The sequence below is a fragment of the Equus przewalskii genome, chromosome 22 (assembly GCF_037783145.1).
Source record: "Equus przewalskii isolate Varuska chromosome 22, EquPr2, whole genome shotgun sequence".
NCBI lineage: Eukaryota > Metazoa > Chordata > Mammalia > Perissodactyla > Equidae > Equus > Equus przewalskii.
In genome coordinates this window covers 26,281,733-26,306,113 of record NC_091852.1, presented here as the reverse complement: position 1 = coordinate 26,306,113, position 24,381 = coordinate 26,281,733, and the positions used below count along the sequence as shown (strand labels likewise).

General features: G+C 40.9%; 1 protein-coding gene across 3 annotated transcripts in view; it reads right to left on the bottom strand.

Annotated features, from left to right (window-relative positions):
- KDM4C (lysine demethylase 4C) overlaps nt 1-24,381 on the bottom strand; it is a 390,924-nt gene that overhangs the window by 284,246 nt on the left and 82,297 nt on the right. For 2 of the 3 annotated variants that reach the window (XM_070590143.1, XM_070590144.1), the window contains exon 5: nt 16,625-16,818. The exons of the other annotated variant lie outside the window; for it this stretch is intronic. In XM_070590143.1, the coding sequence (XP_070446244.1) occupies nt 16,625-16,818 (194 nt within the window). The remainder of the gene's footprint in view (nt 1-16,624; nt 16,819-24,381) is intronic. 3 annotated transcript variants of the gene reach the window in all.

Below are 24,381 nucleotides of genomic sequence, written 5' to 3'. Positions count from 1 at the left end.
ACAACTTCATGGAAAACATTAAGCAGTTCTCAACTATTCTTTTTAAACAACAGCATAAAAATACTGCCTGTCTGCCCACTCATCTGACCCTTTCCCATCAGTATTTTTAGTCATGATTATCTCTTCTGCTTTAAAAAAAAAAAAAAAAGAAAAGAAAACCTTTTCTGAGTCCTCATCCTGCTAGATCCAGCCGCTTTCTCTTCTTCCCTTTCCACACACTGCTCCCAGAGCTTGCCACATCTTTTACTCCCACTCACCCTGGAGTCCGGCACAACCTGGATCCTGTTTCCATCATTCTCAACATAACTGTTTGGACAAAGGTTGCCACATCTTTTAACCTTTATCTACTTTGTCCTGTCTGGAATTTTCAACTAGTTCTGTGAAACACTCATTTCTCTTAGGTTTCATGACCCAACTCACTTCCAGAAGGTTTCCTACCTTCTGCTCTTGCCAAATCTACCTTCTGGCTGCCTGCCGGTCCCCAGGGCTCCATGTTTCAGTGCTGCCACATTTTTCCCTGAGGGAACCATCTTTACTTAGGCTTCAAGATCCTCCATACGCTGCTGAACCGTATTCTCCACTCCACACATCTCTTGAGCTCCAAGCCTCTAAAACCACCCAGCTATGAAACAAACCCAACTGGCAGCCCTAGGACATAATTGTCCAATCTGTCCTCCGTCATCTTCCCGACAGACCTGCTTCTCCTCCAGAGTGCCCCACCCAACCCACCACCCAGAAGTGTGGGAGCTGTCTGTGGCCGCGCTCCCCTTACTGAACAATCCCTAAGTTTTATGTGTTCTACCTTTTACTTGTTCAAGAGAGGTCTCGTGAATCTGCCTACGTTTCTCTATCCCCCTTGCCACCACCTTAGTCCGGGCCACCACTCTCTGTCACACACATTACTAGTCACCCTGCCTCAAGCCTTGCCCTCTCCGGTCCAGGTAGCCCAATCAGATCGCCTCGCTTTCCTTTCCTGCTTCAAGTCTATCTAGCAGGAAGAACTGGTGACTAAGTAGAGGCGAGCTGGAGGGCCGGTATGTAGAGTGGTTTGTTACAGACAATTAGTGACCTCAGTCAGAGAAGTCCTAGTTGCATGACCCTGACCACCTCCTAGACGTTTCTGTGAAAGTATCCCATCACTTCAAAAGTCTCAAGATATACAAGATCCTATTTCCCCCTTTCAGCTGGTTCTCTCTCCTAGCATTCCTATTTCAGTTCACAGCTCTACTTTCCCCTAGCCTTCCAAACGGGAACTATTAGAGTCACCTCTTCTTTATTTCTGACCCTCTCTGCTCCCACTGCCAGTCACAGGTTCCACCCACTCTACAGCCTCAAAACCTCACATCACCTCGGTTTCAACCCTGATCTGCCCCGCAGCTAGACAACCATCACAACTGAACTCTGCCTGCACCTCCCTGCCAGCAATAGTCCTCATTTCACTATCGTAGCATGAAAACCTTTGTTCCTTCCTGCCTGGCTGTCAAGCTTCCCACAAGTGAGCCCCGGCCTTAAATATCCATGGTCCACTCTCAACAGGCTGGACTATGAATTACTCTCTCATTCACATGGGCTTTGACCTGACTCCTCACCTCAAACAGCCCTCTCCGTTCCAGTTCAAATCCCAACCTCCCAAGCCCTTCCCAGCTTCCGCCTCCTCTTTAAAGCTTTGACCATATAAAGCTCAGCAACCTCTCCTCACCGCTTTTCCTCCTCCCAGAGCCTTTCTGTTCTATTTTTCATATAGCATTTATCATCTACCACTTTCCACAGCTAGCTGCTGTTTGGTGTGCATAAATCACTTTTGCCTGGATAGGCACAGAGTTCTGTGAGGGAGAGAATGCCTACCACAACCCAGAAATTTTCACATGAATTATCCTTTTTAACCCACCCTGTATATCAGTGCCTGGTTCACACCAGGCACTCCATCATGTGCCACCACTGCTCAGTTATGCAGCTAGTTCCTAACTCGTGGAGGATATAAACGCGTCTCACACTTATTTGTATCCTTTAAAAACCACCAAAGAAGATGCCTTCCATTGTATACCCTCAAGTACATACTGGTTTGTTTAAATTATTAATTGTTCACTTAACCTTTAGGACAGTGTTTTGGTTTCAGATATAATAAATACTGCCACCAGTTCTGCTAACATTAAGAAACTATGAATCACTAATGAACTATGAACATGCTAATTTAGATATTTACAGGGTGATGTTTTATCTAAAATCAGAGTCTTTTATGAGATAAAAAAAAGATCTAATTTGAAGGCCAAGGGAAACAGAATAATCCCTCTAAGCACATCTTTGGGTTGTTTACTCAAAGAATTGACCTAAAATGATGATGTCCTGGTGGTTATAATATCTTTAATACTATCTTTAACTGAATAATATCAGACTGACATTTCAAATTGTCAGTAGGTAAAGCTGTATTTTTCAGAACATATTAGATCCATTTCTCTGATTCAGGTTTTCTCTATGAACTGCCTTTCTCTTGGCAAGATATGCTCAGTCCATTAGTCCATTAGAAGTGTTTACCAGCACTTCTCAAAGGGCAACTCCTATTTCTCAACTCACTCCCTCAAAGTCTCCCTAATTTCTTTTGGGAACTCTGGGGCTGATACAATGGGCTCAGAAAAGAATGTTCTCAGCTTCCCCGCTGCCTATACCTCTGTCACTGTGCTGTCGCATGTGGCTGCATGGGTCCCTCTGTCACTAACAGGTCCTGCTGGCGCCTCCCCCTGGTCCAGCTTCCACCCACCCTGGGACATCTGAGCAGTCTTACCAAGCCCAGGTCTTAGAGGGGAGAGCCTTCCAGGTCCATACCTGCTCAGGCAGGTCAGCCCCAAACCAGGGCTCCGTTTACTCCCTTCCTCTAGCCAGGTCTGTGTGTGAAGCAGCCCTTTCCTCCTTTGCTTATATTTCTTCTTCTGCTTCTTGCTGTTTTGCTCACAGTCACTTCCTCTGAAAAGTCAAGCTCAAATCCCCTAGGACAGTTTTCTGACAGACAGCAACTCTAAACTGACCCTCCCCTCTTTTACTGGCATAAGCTTGCGCGCCTGACCTGCTCTCTACAGTTACTAAACAGTTGAAAGCTCAGTGAAAAGAACAGCTGACCAATAAATATGATTATAGCTCATGACAGCTACCACTTACAGAGCATTTGTAACACGCCAGACCTTGTGCCAAGATCCTGTAATGCAAGTTCTACTACTAAGGCCGCCGTTCACCCATGAGGAAACCAAGGCTTGTGGGGATTAGCTTGCTTGAGCAAGAAGGATAACAGAGCTGGCACCCAACGCTGCACCTATCTGACTCCACAGGCCAGGAGCCGCTCTCCAGCCCCACCTGCACCTCTGCTTCCTAATCAATCACCACGAAGACGCCAACCGGAAGGAAGTGACAGGGGCTAACAAGCCCATTCCTCCCCAAGGACAAACCCACCCTTTACAATGACCACTGCTATCACTGGAGGGTGATCCAACTTTTGGAAGGAAAAGTTTTCTGCCTGCTAACAGACCAAATTTTCAATATTCATACAGAAGACTTCTCATAGCTGTCTTTCTTACCTTTACCCACTATTAAAACGCACAACTGAAAAAAAAAAAGAATCACTAGCTTTTCAAACTAAACTTACGGTATGTACCAAGCAAAAGACAATGGCAGTTTAAATAAAATGCAGATATAAAGAACAAAGCCGTTACACCACTACTCAAGTTTGTCTTTGGTTCTTGTTACAAAAATCTTCATGAATCAAAAAGTGAAGTACCTATATTATACTTCACAAAACTCAGTATTTCTGAAGTAGTTAATTTACAATATACTTTCTAATCAAGGTATATTCCTAATTGTGTCAAAAAGAAGGCTGAACAACTGTAGTTTGTTGGGGGGTTTTTTGAGGAAGATTAGCCCTGAGCTAACATCTGCTGCCAATCCTTTTTTTTTTTTTTTTTTTTTTTTTGCTGAGGAAGACCGGTCCTGAGCAAACATCTGTGCCCATCTTCCTCTACTTTATATGTGGGATGCCTGCCACAGCATGGCTTCACAAGTGGTGCATAGCTCCACACCTAGGATCCAAACCAGCCAACCCTGGGCTGCCGAAGCAGAACGTAAGAACTTAACTGCTGCGCCACCAGGCCAGCCCCAACCGTAGATTTTATATGTGTGATTATGTTACATTTTCACATTACTGATGACGTTAACGAGTTTTAATATTTGCACATTTATTAAAGTTTAAGCATTAATATTTTAAATTATGAAGTCTCATTAGTTAACTGTGGAAAACAGAAGATTGTTACTTCATCTTCAGTTCTTAAAACAGATGACTGTGAGAAACTGAAAGTGTGACTGGAGGGGATGCTTAGGTAAGTGCCCAGCCCCTACTTCCAGATGCACCCTCACTGCCTTCACCAGAGGGAGGCTCCTCACCCCACATCATAGTCACCCAACGTCATGCTCCCTCCCCCAAGATCATGCCCCCTGGAGAGGGAGGGGATGGTGGCCCATATGCAATGAATGGTCCCCATCTGAGTATAAAGGTGTGGGGCCCTCTTGCCTCCATTCAGGCAATTCTGAAAGGCCTTGCCAGCTCCAGAGCTGCCCAGGGCTCTACTGCAGTTTAACTTCCCTTCTGCCCTGTCCTGCATTCCTCCCTCCCACAAGTGCTGTTTCTGGAACACTACCCAAGACACCTCTGCACACAAATCTGAGCCTCAGAGTCGACTTTCCTGAGCAGCCCAAGCTACAACAAACAACTACAGTGAACGTGTTTGTAAGCAGGTGTCACTTAAGCATCAGATCTGAAAATACAAGGTGGGTGTCTCTAACTATGGCCTGGAGGACGAGGTGTTTGAGCTGATGCCTTACAAGATACCAGGTAAAAAGCCCCGGAGAAAAAGAATTCGACCAGAGCTTAGCACCACCCTTATGCCATCTGTGGCCCATGTCCTGACAGAACTTTTAGATGAAAAAGAGAAACTCTAGCAGCCACATCTGCAGACAGGGATAAGTGAGGAAACTGCAGTGAGAGAAAAAGTCCTAACAAGAAGGGAGTTTCAGTGAATAACCAAGCATTGTAAATATAAGCAAGTTCTTTGTAATCCGGGATTCAAATACACTTCAGTATCCATACACATGTAAATTAATATCCTGAGATTTTTATTTATAATTAGAAAAATTAATGTTACTTTTTACCTAAAATCATTATTATAAAAATTAGTAAGACAATAACTACACAAACTTGATTTTTGAAAAATAATATATTTCATATTACCTAATCTAATGAATATTTTTTAAGTTTTAAGGGTGTCCTACACAGTATTAATGGGATTTTTTCCTCTTGAAAGAAAAAAGATATTATGAATTATTAGTTAATATCAACTATGGACAACATAAACAAAATCTTCACTTCTTAATACTGGCCTCTCCAAAATACTCAACAGATAACAGTAGTAAAGTGGTTTTTCGAGTACTAGATAGATGAACAAGTGATTTTCAAACTGTTTCCCATGGCCCCCGGGGCCTCAGGGTTTCTGGAAGGAGCTGGTGAGGGACAGCGTGCCACCACACACACTTCAGCCAGGTCAGCTCTGCCTTTATTCATATATTGATCTTCGGAAGAAACTTGCATTTATGGAAAGTTTGAAAACTTCTGTGTTAGTCCAGCGTTTTCCAGAGTAGGGACGCATCACAGAAAATATTTTTTCTGGTTTATGCGCGAGTATACTGAATAAGATTCAGATTCTACGTAAGATTTGGATTCAACTAAAATTTTGCTAAGAACAAGGGTTCTGTTACTGCTAGAAGATAAGGGAGGTGCGGAGGTGCTCAAAGCTCTACATCTAGACGGTAAGCTTCGTGAAGACAATCCTGTCTGGTTCACCATGGTATCACCAGTGCCTAGCCCAGTACCTGACAGTGCTCAATAAATATTTACTGAACAAATATTTAGAAGGAAACAAACAAAAACAAAAATCACCGAACATAGGATCAAGTATTAATAAAACAGAAAAAAATGCCATTTCAAGAAGAATCTTAAATATAGTAACTTGAAAAATAGGTAATAAACAAAAAGCATGCCCATTAAGAAGTCCCTGTCAAAAATCTTCCAAAGCCAAATCTCCCAAAAAAAAAAAAACAATCTTCCTTATAATAGAAATCTGCTAAGGACAGTATCCTTTCCAAGTGATCATTTGTTCAAACGATAATTACACCATCCACAAATAAGATCCAGAGGCTTCACGGGCTGCACTACAATTGGCTTACAGAGTTCCACCACAATTAACTCCCACAAAGTACTGACACATTTTCAAGATTTCCTGTGACTGAAGTTTGATCTTCAATGGAAAACTACCTACTCAGCTTCTTTACAGCTGGAACCCTCTTTGAGAACTGAGAGGCCTTCAAAAGCACACATTACGCAAAGCAACCAAGCTACCCAGACGTAACTCCAGCAACACGCGAAACAAACAAAAGGTACATAGCCTTAAATTTTAAAAAACAGTGAATGGTCACATTCCTGCCAACACTAAATAACGTCAATCTTCTTCATTAGGTAGGCAGAGAGGTAACTTATAGCTGAAGACAAGGCAGGCAATCCACCTAATTCAAGTCCTTTTTGATGTATAATGCCTTCCCAAAGAATGTTCACTTTTTTTTTTTTTTTTTTTTTACCACACTTCAAGGAAGATTATTAAATGCACTTTTTTCCCTCTGATCAGAAAATCATTCGGGCCGGCCAGGTGGTATAGTGGTTAAATTAAGTTCACGCGCTCCGCTTCAGCAGCTCGGTTTCACAGGTTTGGATCCCAGCATAGACCTACACACCACTCATCAAGCCACGCTGCAGTGACATCCCATATACAAAAGTAGAGGAAAACTGGCACAGACGTAGGCTCAGGAACAATCGGCCTCAAGCAAAAAGAGGAAGACTGGCAATGGATCTTAGCTCAGGTCAATCTTCCTTACCCAAAAAAAAAAAAAAAAGAGGAAGACTGGCAACAGATGTTAGCTCAGGGCAAATCTTCATCAGAAAAAATAAAGAAAAAAAATTTTAAAACAAAGAAAATCATTTCAGAGATCACGCAACTGGATGCTAAGTTCCCAGAAATATATGTTAGAAAATAACAATCCAGGAGCTTTAGGCATGAGTCCTCAAATAAAGAAACTACTTCTGGAGCCCCCACAAATAAGTAGTTATTTGGAAGAAGGGAAGAAGGAATGGACTCATAGCAATTGACTACATTAAATTTGGAGTGTATCGTCTATGGATTTCTCTTAGGCAAGCTATCAAATCTGTTATTATCACAGATAATCAAAATATAGTAGTGTGTCTACAAATTTCTAACAAACAGTTTTTTTTGTTACTTCTAAAATTTCCTATACATCAGGCCAATTCTACTCAAGACATACACAGGATGCATGACTATATAATTTTATAGGCTAATTTTGTAATATTTACCCACAAGAAACCAAAGAGTATTATAAAAAGACCAATAAAGACTCAAAGAAGCATGAAGCTGATATATATATATATATATATTTATATATATATGATAAATGAGTTAGCAGATAAAAACACTCTGCTTCAGCAACTAACCAGGCCCGTGAGGCTGTTGTGATGCCTGGCCCCACAAAGGTGCCAGAGTGCTGCCTTGAAGAGGATGCAAGTCTCGTGGAGGAGAAAAAACCAAAACACCCAAATCAATTAAAGCAGAGTTCTAAGAGAACAGAACATACTAGAGTGGTAAAACTGACTATTAGATATATAACATATAAATCACAAGAAAAGACAGCAATGTTGGTTCAAGTAGTCAGAAAAAACTTACAAATTACAGATTCTTTAGTTTCGAGTACAGTGTATAGATTTCTTTCCACCAACTGCCTATTCTTTGGGTAAAAGTTACCCATCAATTGCTAGAAATGCTTTTACAACAAGTTATACAAGCATACATTTTAATAACTTAAATATCCTAAAAAAATACACACACACACACACACACACACACACACACACACACATTGCATCTTAAGGAAATATCCCCACAGGACATTTTTTCAAACCTTACAGAAAACGAATGAAGAGCCAGTGGGGTAATTCAATTAGGCTTCCTAAGACTTTAAGCAAATACTTGAACATCTATTTGAGCCTTTTCTGGGCCTTCTAGATCCGTGGGAGACATCGGGTTTTATTCCCCTTGTGCAGCATATTTCAGGTAACAGCCCTCTCGTTCTTACGGGGAATTTTCTCGCCCAAACACAAACATGTAACTCTAATGGGTGCTGGCACTCCTCATGCCTCTGCCACACCACCACAGAGGCAAGGCCGTGACCCAAGCCAGGACAATCATAATACCTTCCTACTCTTGGCCTCAGTGCCTCATCCAAGAGATTGGCATAGGACCCAAGCCAGGAAAATCCATGGTTCATTCCCAGACAGGGCAGCTTTCCTTTCTGGTGATACAGCTAGGAACACATGAGCCAGGGGGAAAATGAGGGCAACACACAAAGAGAAGTGGGGCCCAGGATCCAACACACCTGGCAACTTCCAAGGTTCCAGATGTTCTGGCCATGCATAGCTACATGAGCCAATTAAATTCTCCTTTTTGGCTAAACTAGTTCATATTGAGTTTCCATCTCAAGAAGCCAAGACAATCTCAACGAAATATTCTCAACCCAGAGAAATCCAAGACAGACATCATTTTTAAAATGGATTAAAATAGATTCCAAATAACATAAGGAAATGCATGAAAATTAATCAAACTAAAAATTAGTTGGCCTGTGATACTGGAAACCATGGAGCATCGTGTTATAGCCTTCAGAAGCTGGGCTCAAATTCTGCCTCCCTGGTCCCCATCCCAGCTGTTCTTATCTGATAGGTTTGACAGACAAAAGCACTCATCATTTGACAGGGGCACACTAACTTTTTCCAAAGCTTCACTGAAGGGGACAGAATCTAAATAGATGTCTAACTGAAGAATTGCCACCTGTTCTCTAGAGGGAGACAAAATCCTCAAGGTAAAACTCATTCTTTCTAAAATGTGGGGTTTTATTTCAGACTTGGAGTAGATTTCCCAGCGGAATATCTAAAGAACAGATCTGAAGTGCCCAGCAAATACAGCTGGGCCTGTGGTTTCTCCCACTCTCACCTCCAATGGTGCCCCTTCCCCATAACCTCTATTGATTATCACAAGATTAGGAGGGCTGGCACCGTGGCCGAGTGGTTAAGTTCGCGTGTTCTGCTGCAGGCAGCCCAGTGTTTCCTTGGTCCGAATCCTGCGCGTGGACATGGCACTGCTCATCAAACCACGCTGAGGCAGCGTCCCACATGCCACAACTATAAGGACCCACAACGAAGAATATACAACTGTGTACCAGGGGGCTTCGGGGAGAAGAAGGAAAAAATAAAATCTTTAAAAAAAAAAAAAATATTAGAATCCAGCCACTGTTTACTCTTCTGGAAATCTTCTCTCTTATGCCATAGTTCTGTCCAAAATATAAGAGGTATGTTCCTCTTTTGGTTCTGCAGAAAATCTCATTAAAAGAAAGTTGATGGTGTAAAAAAAGGAAAATAGGCACTTTCTTCTTGCCTCTTCCTTCATCTTTACTCTGTCCTTTTCTCTTTAAATCTATGAAAAGAGTCACACAAGTAAGAGTTCAAATCCCAGCTGCAAAACCCACTATTCACTAGATAAAGCACTTAGGGCTGGAAGCCAGTCTCAGAGTCCTCCGTTTAAAAATGGGGCAAGGACACAGCTACTTCTATCTGTCGCCTGCATTACCCGCGATGATTTCGTAAAGCGATCAGCACAGTTCTTGACATACACAAATGACGTCACTAAAGAAATGGAGTCACCAAAGACAAACAACACACTTCACGCCTCCAGTCAAGCCCCTCTCCTTGAAAAGTAAGCTCACGAGGAATGAACACATTTGGGGTCATAGAAGGAACATTCATAAACCTATTTGCAAGCCTACCTGTAGAAGTGCAATCCCTATATGCGTGAGTCAAATAATTTTTGCAAAACAAATATTAAATAATATATATTTTCTACAAAGTGCTACCTAAACTGTAAGATTAAACAGCCTGAAAAAGAGGGGAAAAGATATGGGGAAAAAAGATAAGCCAGGCAACATAATTAGTGAACTACCACATCTGCCACAGTAATTCGCAAGGCTAACAGCACTAAGGCTTGTTTTCCATGAGCTACAGGGCAAATAAATTTGCATCAACCTTCTGATTTTTCCCTAAGAGTTATGGATTGGATTTAGCAATTTCTCTTCATTTGAAGGGGCTTCTGTGGTTCTTATAGGTGGTGGCGGTCGCTTACCTAAAAGAGTAGCAACAAGAAAATAACAGGCACCCTGAAGGAATTCACAAACGCCTGCTCTGCTTATCAGGGGTATTAAGAGTACTCAATTAATCTAAGTTTAGAGTTCCCGTAGGAACCCCACACTTACCAATCAGTTAATGAAAAGGCATCATATCTCTTCACTGCAGGGGAAAGAGTGAGATTTACTTTCAAAAGTGCAAACGCTAGACCTCACTGATGCTTCCCTGAGGGAACTCTGCTGAGCAGGAGTTTATGGGACTCACCGGACGTGTGCCAGTGTGGTTGTGTTTATCTCCAAGTCAGGCTCAGGTCTAAGTAAACTACGATCCATTTGAGCAATAAAAGTTTTTGCTACCAGTTATCCTTCCTAGAAATATAGCGAGCAGCTGAGTACAAAATTAATACCATACTTTTTGGGTATATTTCCAATTTCTTAAACCTTTCTTAACAACATTATCTTAAAAGTTATACATAGATATGCCTAAAAATAATCAGAATAATGTAAGCAGTTAATTTTGATAAGACTTCAATAAAGAAGTATTTATACAAGTCTATTTTTCTTATTTAGAGGGCAAATTTCTCTAGGAAGAGTAATTAAAACCAGAAACAAACCACTCTTAATTCTAAGACTATTTTTTCTATACAAACCATCAAAAGGACATAGCTTTTACCATTATCCAATTTTTGGATAATTTATCCAATTAGTCTTAACATCTGCAATTAGAATATATTAATGAGTCTGAACTTACTAAATAGCTAAGTTTCCAAGTAGGGGTTAGTACCGTGGGTTGCTAATTCAATATATCATTAAATAGTATCAAGCTGTCCAATCCCTAAAGTAAGGTTCCATATTAGGTGTTAAAGGAAAAAACCTCAGTAACGAATTCCTTCGGTAAGGCTGTTCCTTTAACACATATTTATTGAGTACCTACTGGGTAGCAGGATCACGCCAGACACTGTGCCAGGCACTGGAGAAGTGCCAGTAAACAAGCCTAACAGGGTTCCCCACTCTGGGATCTCACATTCTGATGGAGAAGACGTATATTAAACATGTTTAGGTCAATTTGAGACCATAAAACTTGTTTGTTCTTTTAAAAAGTAAGACTTGAATGCTAAAATTCAATAAAAATCAAATATCTATTTATAAGTAAACAGCTTCTCCTCTACTCCAAGAAGAAAGGAAGAGGAAAAAGAGGAAAAAGGAGTAGGCATGACATGGGAAGGAGAGAATGGAGGGCAGGAGAGATGAAGACAGACCCGGACAGGAGAATCTGATCTCCCGGACTGAGCCATGCTTCCAGCTGATCAGAACTACATACACTGGCAAATAGTCTTTTTGCTTAAATTGGGTTCCTATCGTTTAGAACCAAGAATCCTTGTTAATTTAAGATCTATTAGGTCTTACATATAAATCATGCAATATATATTTGTTCAATGAGATGTCAAAACCTATTGAGCACGGAGGATATGCCAGGAGCTGTGCTATATCCTTTGTACACAGTATTTTATTTAATCCACACAACTACCTCAAAACCATCTGAGTGTTTCAGAAGAGGAAATGGAGGCAAGGAGGTTATACAATAACTGCCCAAGGTCACATACTCAGTAAAAACTAATGCCAGAACTCAAAACACACACTCTGGTGCAAAAACCTGTGCTCTGAAATACCACACAACAATAAACAAATGATGTACGAAAAAGCACTGAACTAAATTTATATCTGTCCTGAATAATACGACTCTTCTTATTACCACACAACATTTTTACAAAATCTCACAGTTTGCTGAACAAAATTTAACCAAGTCCAAAATGCTACAGCCTATCCTTATTTTTTCTAAAAACATCCAGGAGAAACTTCTTTCCTAATTTTACACCTTTTCAGAGCTTAAGACATGTCCTCTTAACCCTCATCTCTCTCGCTCTCTACAGAGTAAATCTGAAAGTCTCTTATCATCCACTGCGTTTGGACACGGTCTCGGAAAGAAGGATTCAAGGCACCATCTAAATTCTATATCCACCAGCAATTAAGCACTCTCACACATGATGCTTGGAAGGGAGAATTATATTTTATTTATCCTTGAAACTCCCACTCTGTTATATACAGACACATCATGCTAAGTTTAGGCTTTAAGTAACTACTATGACCAAAAAATGATTTACTTTCACAAGGTTCTTAAAATAATGGTAATTAGGAATATTTGGATAGCAGTTTATGAAGCTCTTTTACACAGAGTAGCTCCCTGGACCCTCCTGGCAATCCTCTAAGCAGACAGAATAAATCACACCTCCATTTGGCAGTTAAAGACACTCACGATGAAAGGAACAGAGTGATTCGCCCTAAGTCATTCAGCTGGTAAGTGACTGATTGGGATTTTAAAACAGGTCTTCTGGTTCCAAAGTCAATATTCATTCCAAGAAAACAGATACTTTACCACCAACTGCCAAAGCAGTTTTCTATCTGCTTACTTTAAGCATTCTTTTTCCCTTAAACCTTTATGCCAGAAACATTTAAATAAACCATCAGCTCCTCTAAAGTCTCTTGAGTGTGAACCTGAGGTCATGAACACTTACTCGCAACATGTGCCACACAGAGGGCCCAGAAAAGTATGTCTTGGGGCTTCCACCTGGAGCTGTGCGTATCTGCAGCTACGCAGAAATCTCAGAAAACTTGGTGTTCTTAATAGTTACATTTTAGACAAGAATCTTTGCAAAATGTTCTATATATTTCCTTGTCTGTCCTTAAACAGATTGATCCAAAACAATTTAATACTTTTCCTGACTCAAAACAAGAATTATTAACAGAGCATCAATCCTATGGCCAGGCTCTATATTTGCTGATGACTGAAAGCAAAGAAACACAGACCCCCAACTTCAAGGCAGGCACAGGAAAGGGGTGGGGTGGGGGCTGGCCACAACCACTTGAAAGGTGCAAAAACAGATGTCTAAGGTAGGGGGAGTACATGGTCCAGAAAGTCTTCAGGCAAAATCTAAGAGATGCATGTGCAGAGGAGAGAAGTGGAGACAGAAGTAAGAAGGGAATCTAGGCAGTCTTTGCAATAATCATACCCAGAACTTGGTGTCTGAGTGTAGAACTGAAGAAGAAGAAGTTGAAGTTCAATGCCAGCCCATAAGACAAGAGAGGAGGAAGACCACTGTCAGGGTCAGAGAGGTCAAGCACGGGAGAGGGCACTCCTGGAAAAGAGTAAAGGCAACTGACCCAGAGAGAGCTCAACAAGGAGAGCACACAGGAAAAGGAAATCGGTGCCTGCATACGCATGCACACACACCACCTGATGTCACCCAGTCACTCTCTCATTTTGTAAAGTAAAAATATTCCTAAGGTTCTCATCACAAATCACAGAATCAGCACATTGGAGATCATCCTGATTAACCTTGTCATTTCTGTGGGTCAGGAAATGGGGGCTCTCAGAAGCACAGTTATTTGTCCAAAGCCAGACACCTGAGTAGCAGAAGAGGGACTCGAGCCCTGATCGCTTGCTGGTCCCTGGAGTCGAAGCTCTGCCACACACACTGGCCACCTCCCAGTATTTACGTGAATTTGTATCACTTCTACCACCCTTCAAAGCTCACCTCAAATATATGATGGTGATTACTAAAATGAACTCCAATGATAATAGAGTTTACCTCAAAATCTTTTATGCTGAGCTAATATAATCTTTCATAAGTCTACTAGGAAATATCCTTGGAGTCATTTACATCACTCTGTTCCCACAGTAGTTATCTCAGAAAATGGAATGGAGATTACCTGTCATAACTCACCGCTGTGTTTTATTATTTTATCACTATAACGATGGTCAAGGTTAAAGATAATAGAGATATTATAAATCTACCTTTAATGTATTTAACAGAGTCTATATGCTTAATAATTAATAGAGTAATTAAATGTGGAAAATATACATGCAGGAAGGAAGAAATACTTCGCAAACTGGCAAAATTATTCTCACTTATGAACAGTCATGTTCTTTCCCAATGACACGAGGCTCTAGAATCAGTCTTACCCCTGACCAGAATATTCTCCCCTAAGTGATTTTTAGGAAGACATAATCCATCTAGAAGACAGGGTGGAAAAAAATCATCTTTCTTTCTCCCGTTTTTTTTTTTTTAGGTGAGGAAGATCATCGTTGAGCTAACATCTGTGCCAATCTTCCTGTATTTTGTATGTGGGATGCTGCCACAGCATGGCTTGATGAGCTGGGATCCATACCCGCAAACCCTGGGCCACCGAAGTGAAGCACACAAACTTAACCACTATGCCACTGGGCCAGCCTCTCATCTTTCTTAATAAGAAAGCAAAGACTTCATCTAAACTCCTCTAATACTAAAAACTCAAACTAATGTGCCAGGAATTCTCAGTAATTAATATCTAACAAATCTCCAGAAAAGTTTTGCTACTAGCTTTTCAGATTTCTTAAGGGAAATATAGTTACCTATAACTAGATTTCACCAACATACTGAACTTATCCATTTCATTTAATTCTTTTTTTTTTAAGATTTTATTTTTCTGTTTTCTCCCCAAAGCCCCCTGGTACATAGTTGTATACTTTTAGTTGTGGGTCCTTCTAGTTGTGGTATGTGGGATGCCACCTCAGCGTGGCCTGATGAGCGGTGCCATGTCCTCGCCCAGGATCTGACCCTGCAAAACCCTGGGCTGCCGAAGTGGAGTGTGCGAACCTAACCACTTGGGCATGGGGCTGGCCTCCTCCATTTCATTTAATTTTATCCACACTGAAAGTGAGTGTCAGAAAGAGCATGGAGATAACTATGCAGCTGAGAAACTGCCCAGGAGCCTATGCGTTGTTTAAAATATTTCTCCAAGTCTCTAAAAACTATGTCCCTAAAGTACTGAAGAATGACATTCCAACAGACTTTATAGTGGTGTTGAAGAAATATAACAAACAGAAACCCACAGGGACTAAAGTGTATGCTCACAACTGGCCCTCAGTAAACACTTGTATAATGAACAATCCCATCACACCACTCTGTCACAGAGCCTCTCTAGGCCCTAGAACACCGATTAAAAATGCTTAAGCTTGATTTATTCCATTAAGAGAGCAGAATGCTAAGAATTTATCAAATGCAACATGCAAGTAAAACACCTCTAAAATAAGTTTAACAGCTTCTCACTAACTTGTTTAGCTCACATAATTCCCTGCCTGAGTTTCTCTTGTATGTCCTAAGAAGTCTGCCCTTACATCTAAAATTTTCCTTCCAATTAAATGTCATTTCTGATGATTAGGAAGTTTTGCTATATTTGAATTTTTTGGAGAAAGCTTATAACTTCACACTTCACCAAATGATAAAACCTCAGTGGCAAGATGGGGATAGAAATTATACATTGTATCTCAACACCTGAGCAGCAGGAGAATCTGAAAGAGGCCGTTATCTTTAAACTGGACACAAGAAAGCCAGCAGGCTGGCACAAGCACATGAAGAGCATCCTATCGTGTTTACAACCATCAGAAGCAGGGTATTTCCTGGGTTGTCATGTTGATGCTTCATATGCATCTGCCTGTGTGTCATCCTGCATGTACATGCACTATAGAAAACAGAACCAATACCTAAATTCTCCTACGACTAAAACCCATGAAAACAAGTTCAAAACATGAAACTAGCTAACCACAAAGGATACCATAGTGACCAACAGACTAATAATTACAAATGTGTAGTGAATGTACTATATGATGCATTTTATAGGGCATTAAATCTTAAAATCACTGCTCAGAGAGATGAGGAAAGAGGCTCACAAACACAGGAAACTGCAAGTTAAGGACACATATTAACATTAACTTAGTCTTTTCCCCATGCCCATCATCCAAAGAGCAATAATAGGCCTCCTGATTCATCCCTCCTCTCCCGTTAGCCAGCATGTACTAAATGGAACTTGTCATTTATTTCGAGGAGGCTGGACCAGAAGATCATTAACATTACTCGGTACTCTACATCCAGGAAGTCAACTTCACTTCTAAGTACCTCCAGTGTACCTTCCAACAAATGCTCAGAGAAGTAAAGATGCCTAACAAATTCTTAGAGACTAAAATATCTACCCATGGCCCGCAGAATGGTGTGCAGGCAACTCTAGATATACGAGTCACCACCAGCTTTATGGTTTTGAGCAAAACCCTGGGCAGAGTAGAAGACAATTATTACAGTCAAAAACTTTCTTACAGCTCATATAAATCTGAATCCATCAGACAAAGGAAAAAAAATCCTCTTCAGTAGGTTCCTATTGCCCAAATTTCAAAACTCCAAAGCAAATGAATATTAAACATGTAACTTGCCAAGACTTGGGCTCTCCAAAGTGGAGATAATTAATGCTGTAGAGGTCCATATCCTCGGTGTGCCAAGCGAATGTGGTTTTCCACATGCCAAAATAGAGATAAGGGGTGTTTACACCCTCAATAGAAATACCGCACTCTTCCTCAACCACATCCAAGACCGTATTTAGGCGAGCTATGTTCCATTCATCCACACCCTGGAACCAGGAAAGAGAGAAAAAAAAAATCAAACATTAATAAACTAATAAAGATAACATTTCCTAATCAAACCATCATCTGCCAAAATTATTACACTGTATATTTTAATTCACTTAGAAACGAAAAATAAAGCAATCATTATTTAAGAGACATACATATATATTTGTATATATCCATTATTACTTATCCAAGATTACTACCAGCATAATGTGATCCTATATAAATTATTAGTATAAAATTATACCAAATAACTCCCTGATTCCCAACGGGAATGTAATCTAAGACCCCACTCCCCACTCACTGTTAGCAAAAAATCATGATCTGGAGTGTGCTTGCCATCTTTGGCACACCTTCTTGTTTTAGGGGGTTTTTGCTTTTTGCCTTGTTTATTTGTACATTAGTTTAGAAGTCATATTCAGCATCAGACCTCATCTCATGATACCACTAGCAAAATAGATCATCTGTCATCCATCTCTCATCCCATCCATTTCAATTTTACCATGTGATACACCGTTTCCTAAAAGTTTCAACTCAAATTACTGGAAAAACTCTTAGCACCATCCTAATCCACAGATCAATGCGCTTCTACTGCTTCTTCAACTAAATATTAACCTTTTATGTTGATGGGAAATTTTAAACACAGAATAACTGCTAAAAATACTAATCCAAACTTTGGTTAAATTGCTGGAATAATGTAGTTTTCTAACAGTATCCCAACATGGCTGGTGATGAGAGAGAGAGAGAAAAGGTTAGAGTAGCTGGTATAAGAGCTAAGGTGACAGGAAAAGATTCTATTTTTATTAGAACTTATCAATCAATCATTAATTCACTATAATTCACAACTGCTTAAAATTTTTAGAAACTTTTTTTTCCCATATGCTTTTCTCGTAATCAAATTCTAAATGTCGGAGATTTGGCCCAATGCTATGCAATCACGAAGAAACTGCAACGTCTTTAAGTCCATTTCAACCTCTTCGTGCGTGGTGCTATTAAAGAGGGCATTAGAGTCACTTATATATGCCAATAAGGCCCTCCCTAAGAACTATGCCAGCGGCTCACAGACAACCATGTCTAATACTTCTATTATATACTAAAAACTTTCAGGGTTGTTCTGTTTTCATTGTGGTCTTTACATGACTCCCTAATCAGAGTACTAATCTTACTTCCTCAGGCTTTTGGGTTAGGAAAATTATTGATGGGGCAGTTAATGAAGCTCTGCCTCAGGTGACACAATTGAAAGTGCCAAGGGAAATCATTCAATCCCCAAATTCCCCAAAGTAGCCACTCTAACTACAACTTAAACCCCACAGGGAGAGGTTTGCTATTCGGAAATTGGTCAAAGTAAGTACCCTTTCAGAGAAGATCCTAGGTTCCAACTTATGAGACCTCATAAAAGTTCAATCAAATTATGTAAAATATTTTATCTCAATCTATTTATAGTGATGCCATCTCTTAACTCCGGTCCAATCAGACTTCAGTCCAACCACTCTAATAATAGAGTCCTATTAAAAAGTCATTACTGAGGCAATGAGTCTGAAGTAATAAATGAGCGCCATATTATAGGAATCATTTTTAAACTGAATGAGCTTGCAAATTTAGAAGTACACTATTCCTCTGAAATTTCTACATTTGGAGAAGTTCTGTCTTTATTTCTGACTGACATTATCTTTCAGAAATAACTGAGGCTGAATCTCTTGACGTCCCTAGACCTGTGGGTCCAAGGAGCTGAGGATGGGGAAGAAAAAGTGCTGGAAGAAGACCCACATTATAGCCCCAGCTCTGCCAATGACCAGGGCGAAAATTACCGAGATTTTCTGAGCTTCTGGTCTTTCCTCATGAAAACATGAGGGCTATAGCACCCTCCCAGAGTTGCTCAGAGTACTGAATAGGCTAAAGAACACAAAACCTTTTGAAAATAAAATTATTTCCTCTTAGAACTGATAAAATAAATATCTCCACTGTTCTCTAGTAAATCTTACTGAAAAGCCTCCTCAAAAAACAACAGCAGAATATGTGATAAGCAATAATTAAGTTCTATGAAATTCCTTACTGGTTTTTGCCATTAACAGGCAAAGAACACATATGCAGCAGTTTCTTTTGCACAAGGCCAAGGTTGCCACAATGCTGAAACTTAATTTCTTTTGCTAAAATAAAAAGTCATATAATTTCAATTAAAGAGGTTGTAAAAATATCAAGAATAACTGGTTTAACAGAGGTTGAGAGTAAATCTTACTGCTTCAAAATTCCTTCTCCAATTTCTGTTCTCTACTGAACTGGCTAAATGCCTCCAAGGACAGGCTCTACTGGAACACTGAAGAGCACCAGGTCTCCTTCACGGATTCAGACAAGGAGTACACTTCCTCTGCCGTTTAGGAGAAGGGTTATACCATACTCTACCTGGCTACACTACACATACATACACAACACTTATTCAACACAATCCTGTAAAATAGGTAACATTATACCCAAATGAACCAATGGAAAAACTAATACTGTAGCTAGTAGTAGGTGGCAAAGATAAACCTAAATCTATCTGACTCCTGGGCCTTCAACTTATAAACTCTATGCTTCCAGTTTTGATGATTTTTAAAATACAACACATCATTCTCTTCTCTCAGCATCCACTGTCAACAAAGATCCAAGGAGCAGAAATTTAGGACAGGCCAATACATAAAGCTGCCGCATCCTTCCCACCCAGGGGTTCAGCCGTCCCACACGAACACGCGAGAGCTTCTGGTAAAAGCTGCTTCACTTAGGGGTTGGTGATAGAACTGATTTAGGGTAACAGCAGTCTCCAGAAAGACCCCAGCCACAAACACAGTGACAGGCTGAAACATGCCAAACCGTTCAAAGCTCCAAGCCATGAGTCTCAGCAGAAAGTGTGCACACCAGCCTAGTTCAAAGATAAACACCTCTTCCCAGATTCCATCCCCTCAATTAAGCTCTTCCACACAGCGTCCAGCAGGTGCTTCAGCAATATCTGTAACTCACCTAAAATCCACTGGGCAGGTTGCCTCCTGGGTCCCCACTCCCTTCACTCCAATCACCTAGCCAGCATTCTAGGCCCGTCCTGCTCCGTTTTCTATTTACCCTGTGTCTGTCTGGTTTTTTGAAATAATTCACCATTGGACCATGGTTTATGCACGATGTGCAACATGAGCAGTTCACCAAGGATCCTTCCTTTCCATCCCTGAATCTTCCTCCTATCAAGAATAAGATGGCAGTTTGAAAGATCTCTTAAATCTTCGTTACCATAACAGGGGCAAGAGCTGTTTGAAGACCAGGCTTTGGAGTTCACAGAGGGAGTAAGTGCCTCAAAGCGGCATCAGCGCCTGAACGATGCATCTATAAACCTACACAGATAGGCTGTCCAAGTCTGAGTTCACGGGCCTTGTGCTCTGGGCCATACCCAGGCCAACGAGCACCTTCTTCTCAGGACTGTGAGCACCCTGGACGCTCAGTCACTGGGACAACTTCAGTGACTGAAGGACAACACGGCAGCAACATGTCACGTTAGAAACCTCACTAATGATGAGCCATTCCCACCTAACACAGAAAAATAACGCAAAAACCATAGTAAACTAATTTTTCCCAAAATACTTCCAAAGGACCATTAGTTCTACCCAGAAGCTGTGGCCAAAAAACCATGGCCTCTTTTTCTCCTCCCCTTAGAGAGTCGACAGGCACTCCGAAGGTTCCAAGAGGCCCTACCGTAAGGAAGCCTGCTTAACTTTGGTTAACTCCACATTTCCCAAATATTATTTAACCATGGAACCTCATTTATATGATACATTAACATCCCATAAAACAGTGCTGTGTAGGACAAGGACAGCACATTAGGGGAAAAATTACAGCAGACAGTTCCCTAAATGCCTCAACCCAAATGTAACTCAGTAGTGACACAGAAAATAATTCGGACCTCAGTGAGATGGCATTTCAGAACCCAGGGGAGGTAAGGAGGTGACTGGAATATGGTCACATCTATTGTCATAATACACCTATGTAATTTGATGGTGTCACCTAAAAACACACAGAGGTAGTATAAATTAAAAGTAATTTTTTTTAATTTTTATTTTTTCGGATGTACATCATATTTCGAATTCTGTATACATTACATCATGTTCACCACCCGAACACTAATTATAGTCCATCCCCTCACATGTGAGCCTAATCACCCCTTTTGCCCTTCCCCCTCCCAAATTAAAAGTAATTAAAACATCCCCAAAAAGATATTTCTAAATGAAGATGGCCTAAAACTAGAAAGAAAAGAAGGAAGACGTGATCAAACCTTTAGAACTACCAAATGTACTAATAAGCAGAGAATGGGCTTTTTTTGCTGAGGAAGATTCGCCCTGAGCTAACATTTGTTGCCAATCTTCCTCTTTTTGCTTGAGGAAGATTCGCTCTGAGCTAACATTTGTGGGAATCTTCCTCTATTTTGTATGTGGGTCACCACCACAGCATGGTGGCTGACAAGGGGTGTAGGTCGGCACCAAGGAACTGAACCTGGGCCACCAAAGCAGAGCACATCCAACTTAACCACGAGGCCATGGGACCAGGCCCAGAGAATGAATGAAAAAAGAAGTTCATACAAAAAATGAGGGCACACTCATGAAAAAGTACAAAAATATTCTTCCAAGACAAAAGACAAATTAGCAAACTTATGAAAATCATGGTTAACACAGATATTCTTCTTCTGCCCTCACCCAACAAATAGCAAAATGGAATAAAGAATTTCTATCTCAAAAAACCTGATACCAGAAAAGCAGCAGGCTGTACAGGAGTCAAAAGTTCTGTAATCAACTACTGGTTCTACCACTCACCAGAGTCATAGGATCTGATGGTTTCTCAACGGTCATTCAGAGCAGAGCAGTGACCAGGGTTCAAGTCTACCAACTGGGCCACGACAGGACTGTGGCCACCTTGAAACAGCCACAGTAAAGGTCCAGTCTCACACTGAACTACTTTTAAAAACTACACCCTTGCCAGCAGAAGCCGGGTCCTACGGCTTCCCAAGAGTACATAAATCCAGACTTGCCTGCCGCATGGGACAGTTGTAAAGACAAGACCACAAAATACATTTGAAAATATTTCAAAAAATTTTCTTGCTAAGTTTTTCTTTTTTCTTTAAAGACATTTTTTTATTTTTCCTTTTTCTCCCCAAAGACCCCTGGTACATAGCTGTACATTTTTTTTTTAGTTGTGGGTCCTTCCAGCTGTGCCATGTGGGAGGCCACCTCAGCATGGCCTGATGAGTGGCGCCATGTCCATGCCCAGGGTCAGAACTGGCGAAACCCTGGGCCACCGAAGCGGAGGGCACAAAGTTAACCACTCGGCCATGGGGCCAGCCCCTAAGTTTTTCTTTTAAAAAGGTAGGAGGTGGTTTCAGGACTACAGCCTCTTTGAGTGGTATCCCCCGGGGTCCAGAGCCCACCTCACCTCGAAGAGGGCTGCCAGCAGCACGTTCCAAAGGGCAGAGCAGGAAGCGAAGAGCTGAGCGATAAAGCAGGAGTTACAAACTCAGCTGCCCAAAGAGCCAGGCAGGTAACCTCAATGAGTGAAGCCACCAGATCTAAGTCAAAAGGGAGGTGAGGGGGACCCTTTGGAGACCACCTACTCTCCTGTCTAAGGAGAAGAGCCATTACTCAGCTCCTGTCTAGTGCTGTCACTGGGAATGCTGCCAGAAATCCTGATCTTTTAAGTGAAGCCCAAAATCTAAATTTTATGGGACATTTACTAGTTTTTAAAACTATGTGAATCAAACAAAATACATCTGTGGACATATCTGCAAAAAGGTAGCAGGCATTAAAGAGTTGATACTTCTTGCAATAATTTAAAAGGGATAAAGGAGGAAGGAATTTTGGAGATAGGCTACAAAAATAAAGTTAGTGACTGTGAGCTTGGGGCAGAGAAAACTGTTCAGTTTTTAAAAACTAGTCATATAATTACCCAACACTAAATAACTGTGTCAGGTACTCCATAAATGTGGCCCGTAACTAGAGCAACACTGTGCAAGCGGCCTGAGTAATTGTGAAAACTAAATAACCAACTGCAGAACAAGTGGGATCTAGCACACAGGTTTAAGTAAACGAGTCCTGAACAAAGCTAAGTGACTTCTTCAGAGAAGCCTCTGTGAAGCAGTAGCCAAGATAAGAGTGACAAGGACGTGGAAAAAAGCTGTGCAAGAGTTGAGCCACCCCGTGCACATCTGCCAAATCCACAGGTGACGATTCTGTGAGCGGTACTGCACCAAGGTCGAACCAACAATACATTCTGCTTGCCACAAAGTAGAGGAGCTAAACTCACTTGCCTGTAAATATGAGAAATTACTACAATATCAACACTGAGCATGTGAAAAAACCCTGAGTGACCACTGAAACACTTCCAAATGAAGACTCAGCGCACTCAAGAATTTCTTCACTCTATTTTATCTGTTTCAGGGGCTGCTTTCTCATTTGCTTTACACAGAAGTCTAGCTGGCCACAAAAACACAACTGATAAATTGACATGCTCAATTATTACTGATTATATTTTTACAGTACCTTTCATATAGTAGAAGAGGAAGAGTCTGCATGGCCCTTGTTCTCAAAAAATTAGCTCTAAATCACTAACCTGTCACTCACTCTCTCATTTGGGGTTTTCCACATCTTCATTGACATCACTCTATAGTCTATCCTCAACAATGTCAACATCCAACCCACACGTTGCTTTTCCTCCATCTCCTTCCACCATTCTCAGTACCTTCAACATTATCCCCATGAGGCTGCTTTCCAAACAATGCTATGACCCCCCATCTCTCTCCTGAGTTTCAATGCCACATGCCCAGCTGTAAGCTGGACTCACAACGACCAAGAAAAACTTCCGAAATGCAAGAATTTACAGAGGGAAACATCATTTCATTAGAAAAACAATTATTAAAAAAAGAAGATCTACTACCTAGATGCTGTAAGACTCTGAGAAAATCCTGAAAGAAATTATTAAAGAGTCTAAATTTTTCAGGTCTACCTCTGATTGAAATGAGGTCTTCAAAAAGAGCACACAGACAGACCAACTTATAGTATTTCTTCTACCAAAAGATGTGATCACTGAGTTATAACTGGATGTTGTGCTCTTGGTCTGCACAAGAGCCGACACAGCAAGCACCCGTTTATATCGCCTTTCGCCTACCAACTCTAGGACTGGGGACATCTCTTACACTTAATAACAGGACTTGCATCTCCCATCAGATTACTGAGAAGAAGCAAAGCAATGTATGCAAAGAAATCTTTTAAAAATTAGTAAACAAGCTTTGAAAAAAAGGAAAGTAACATTTTCTTTACGTCTGACATCTACCAAAAACCTAGTACCAAGTCTTGAAACTCTGTAGGTACTCAGTAATTATTTTATTAATGCGGGGATCTCAAAAGCACTGGGATAAGCCCCATGCTAGGAAACAAAAGCAAAACACCCTCATTTTACAGATGGAAGTAAGGTGCTCAGTAACTGAACAGACCGCCTTTTTTGAAAATCAGAATAGAGCGTGTAGTGTCCTCAGCAGCAAATGTATTATCTGTCTAGCAAAT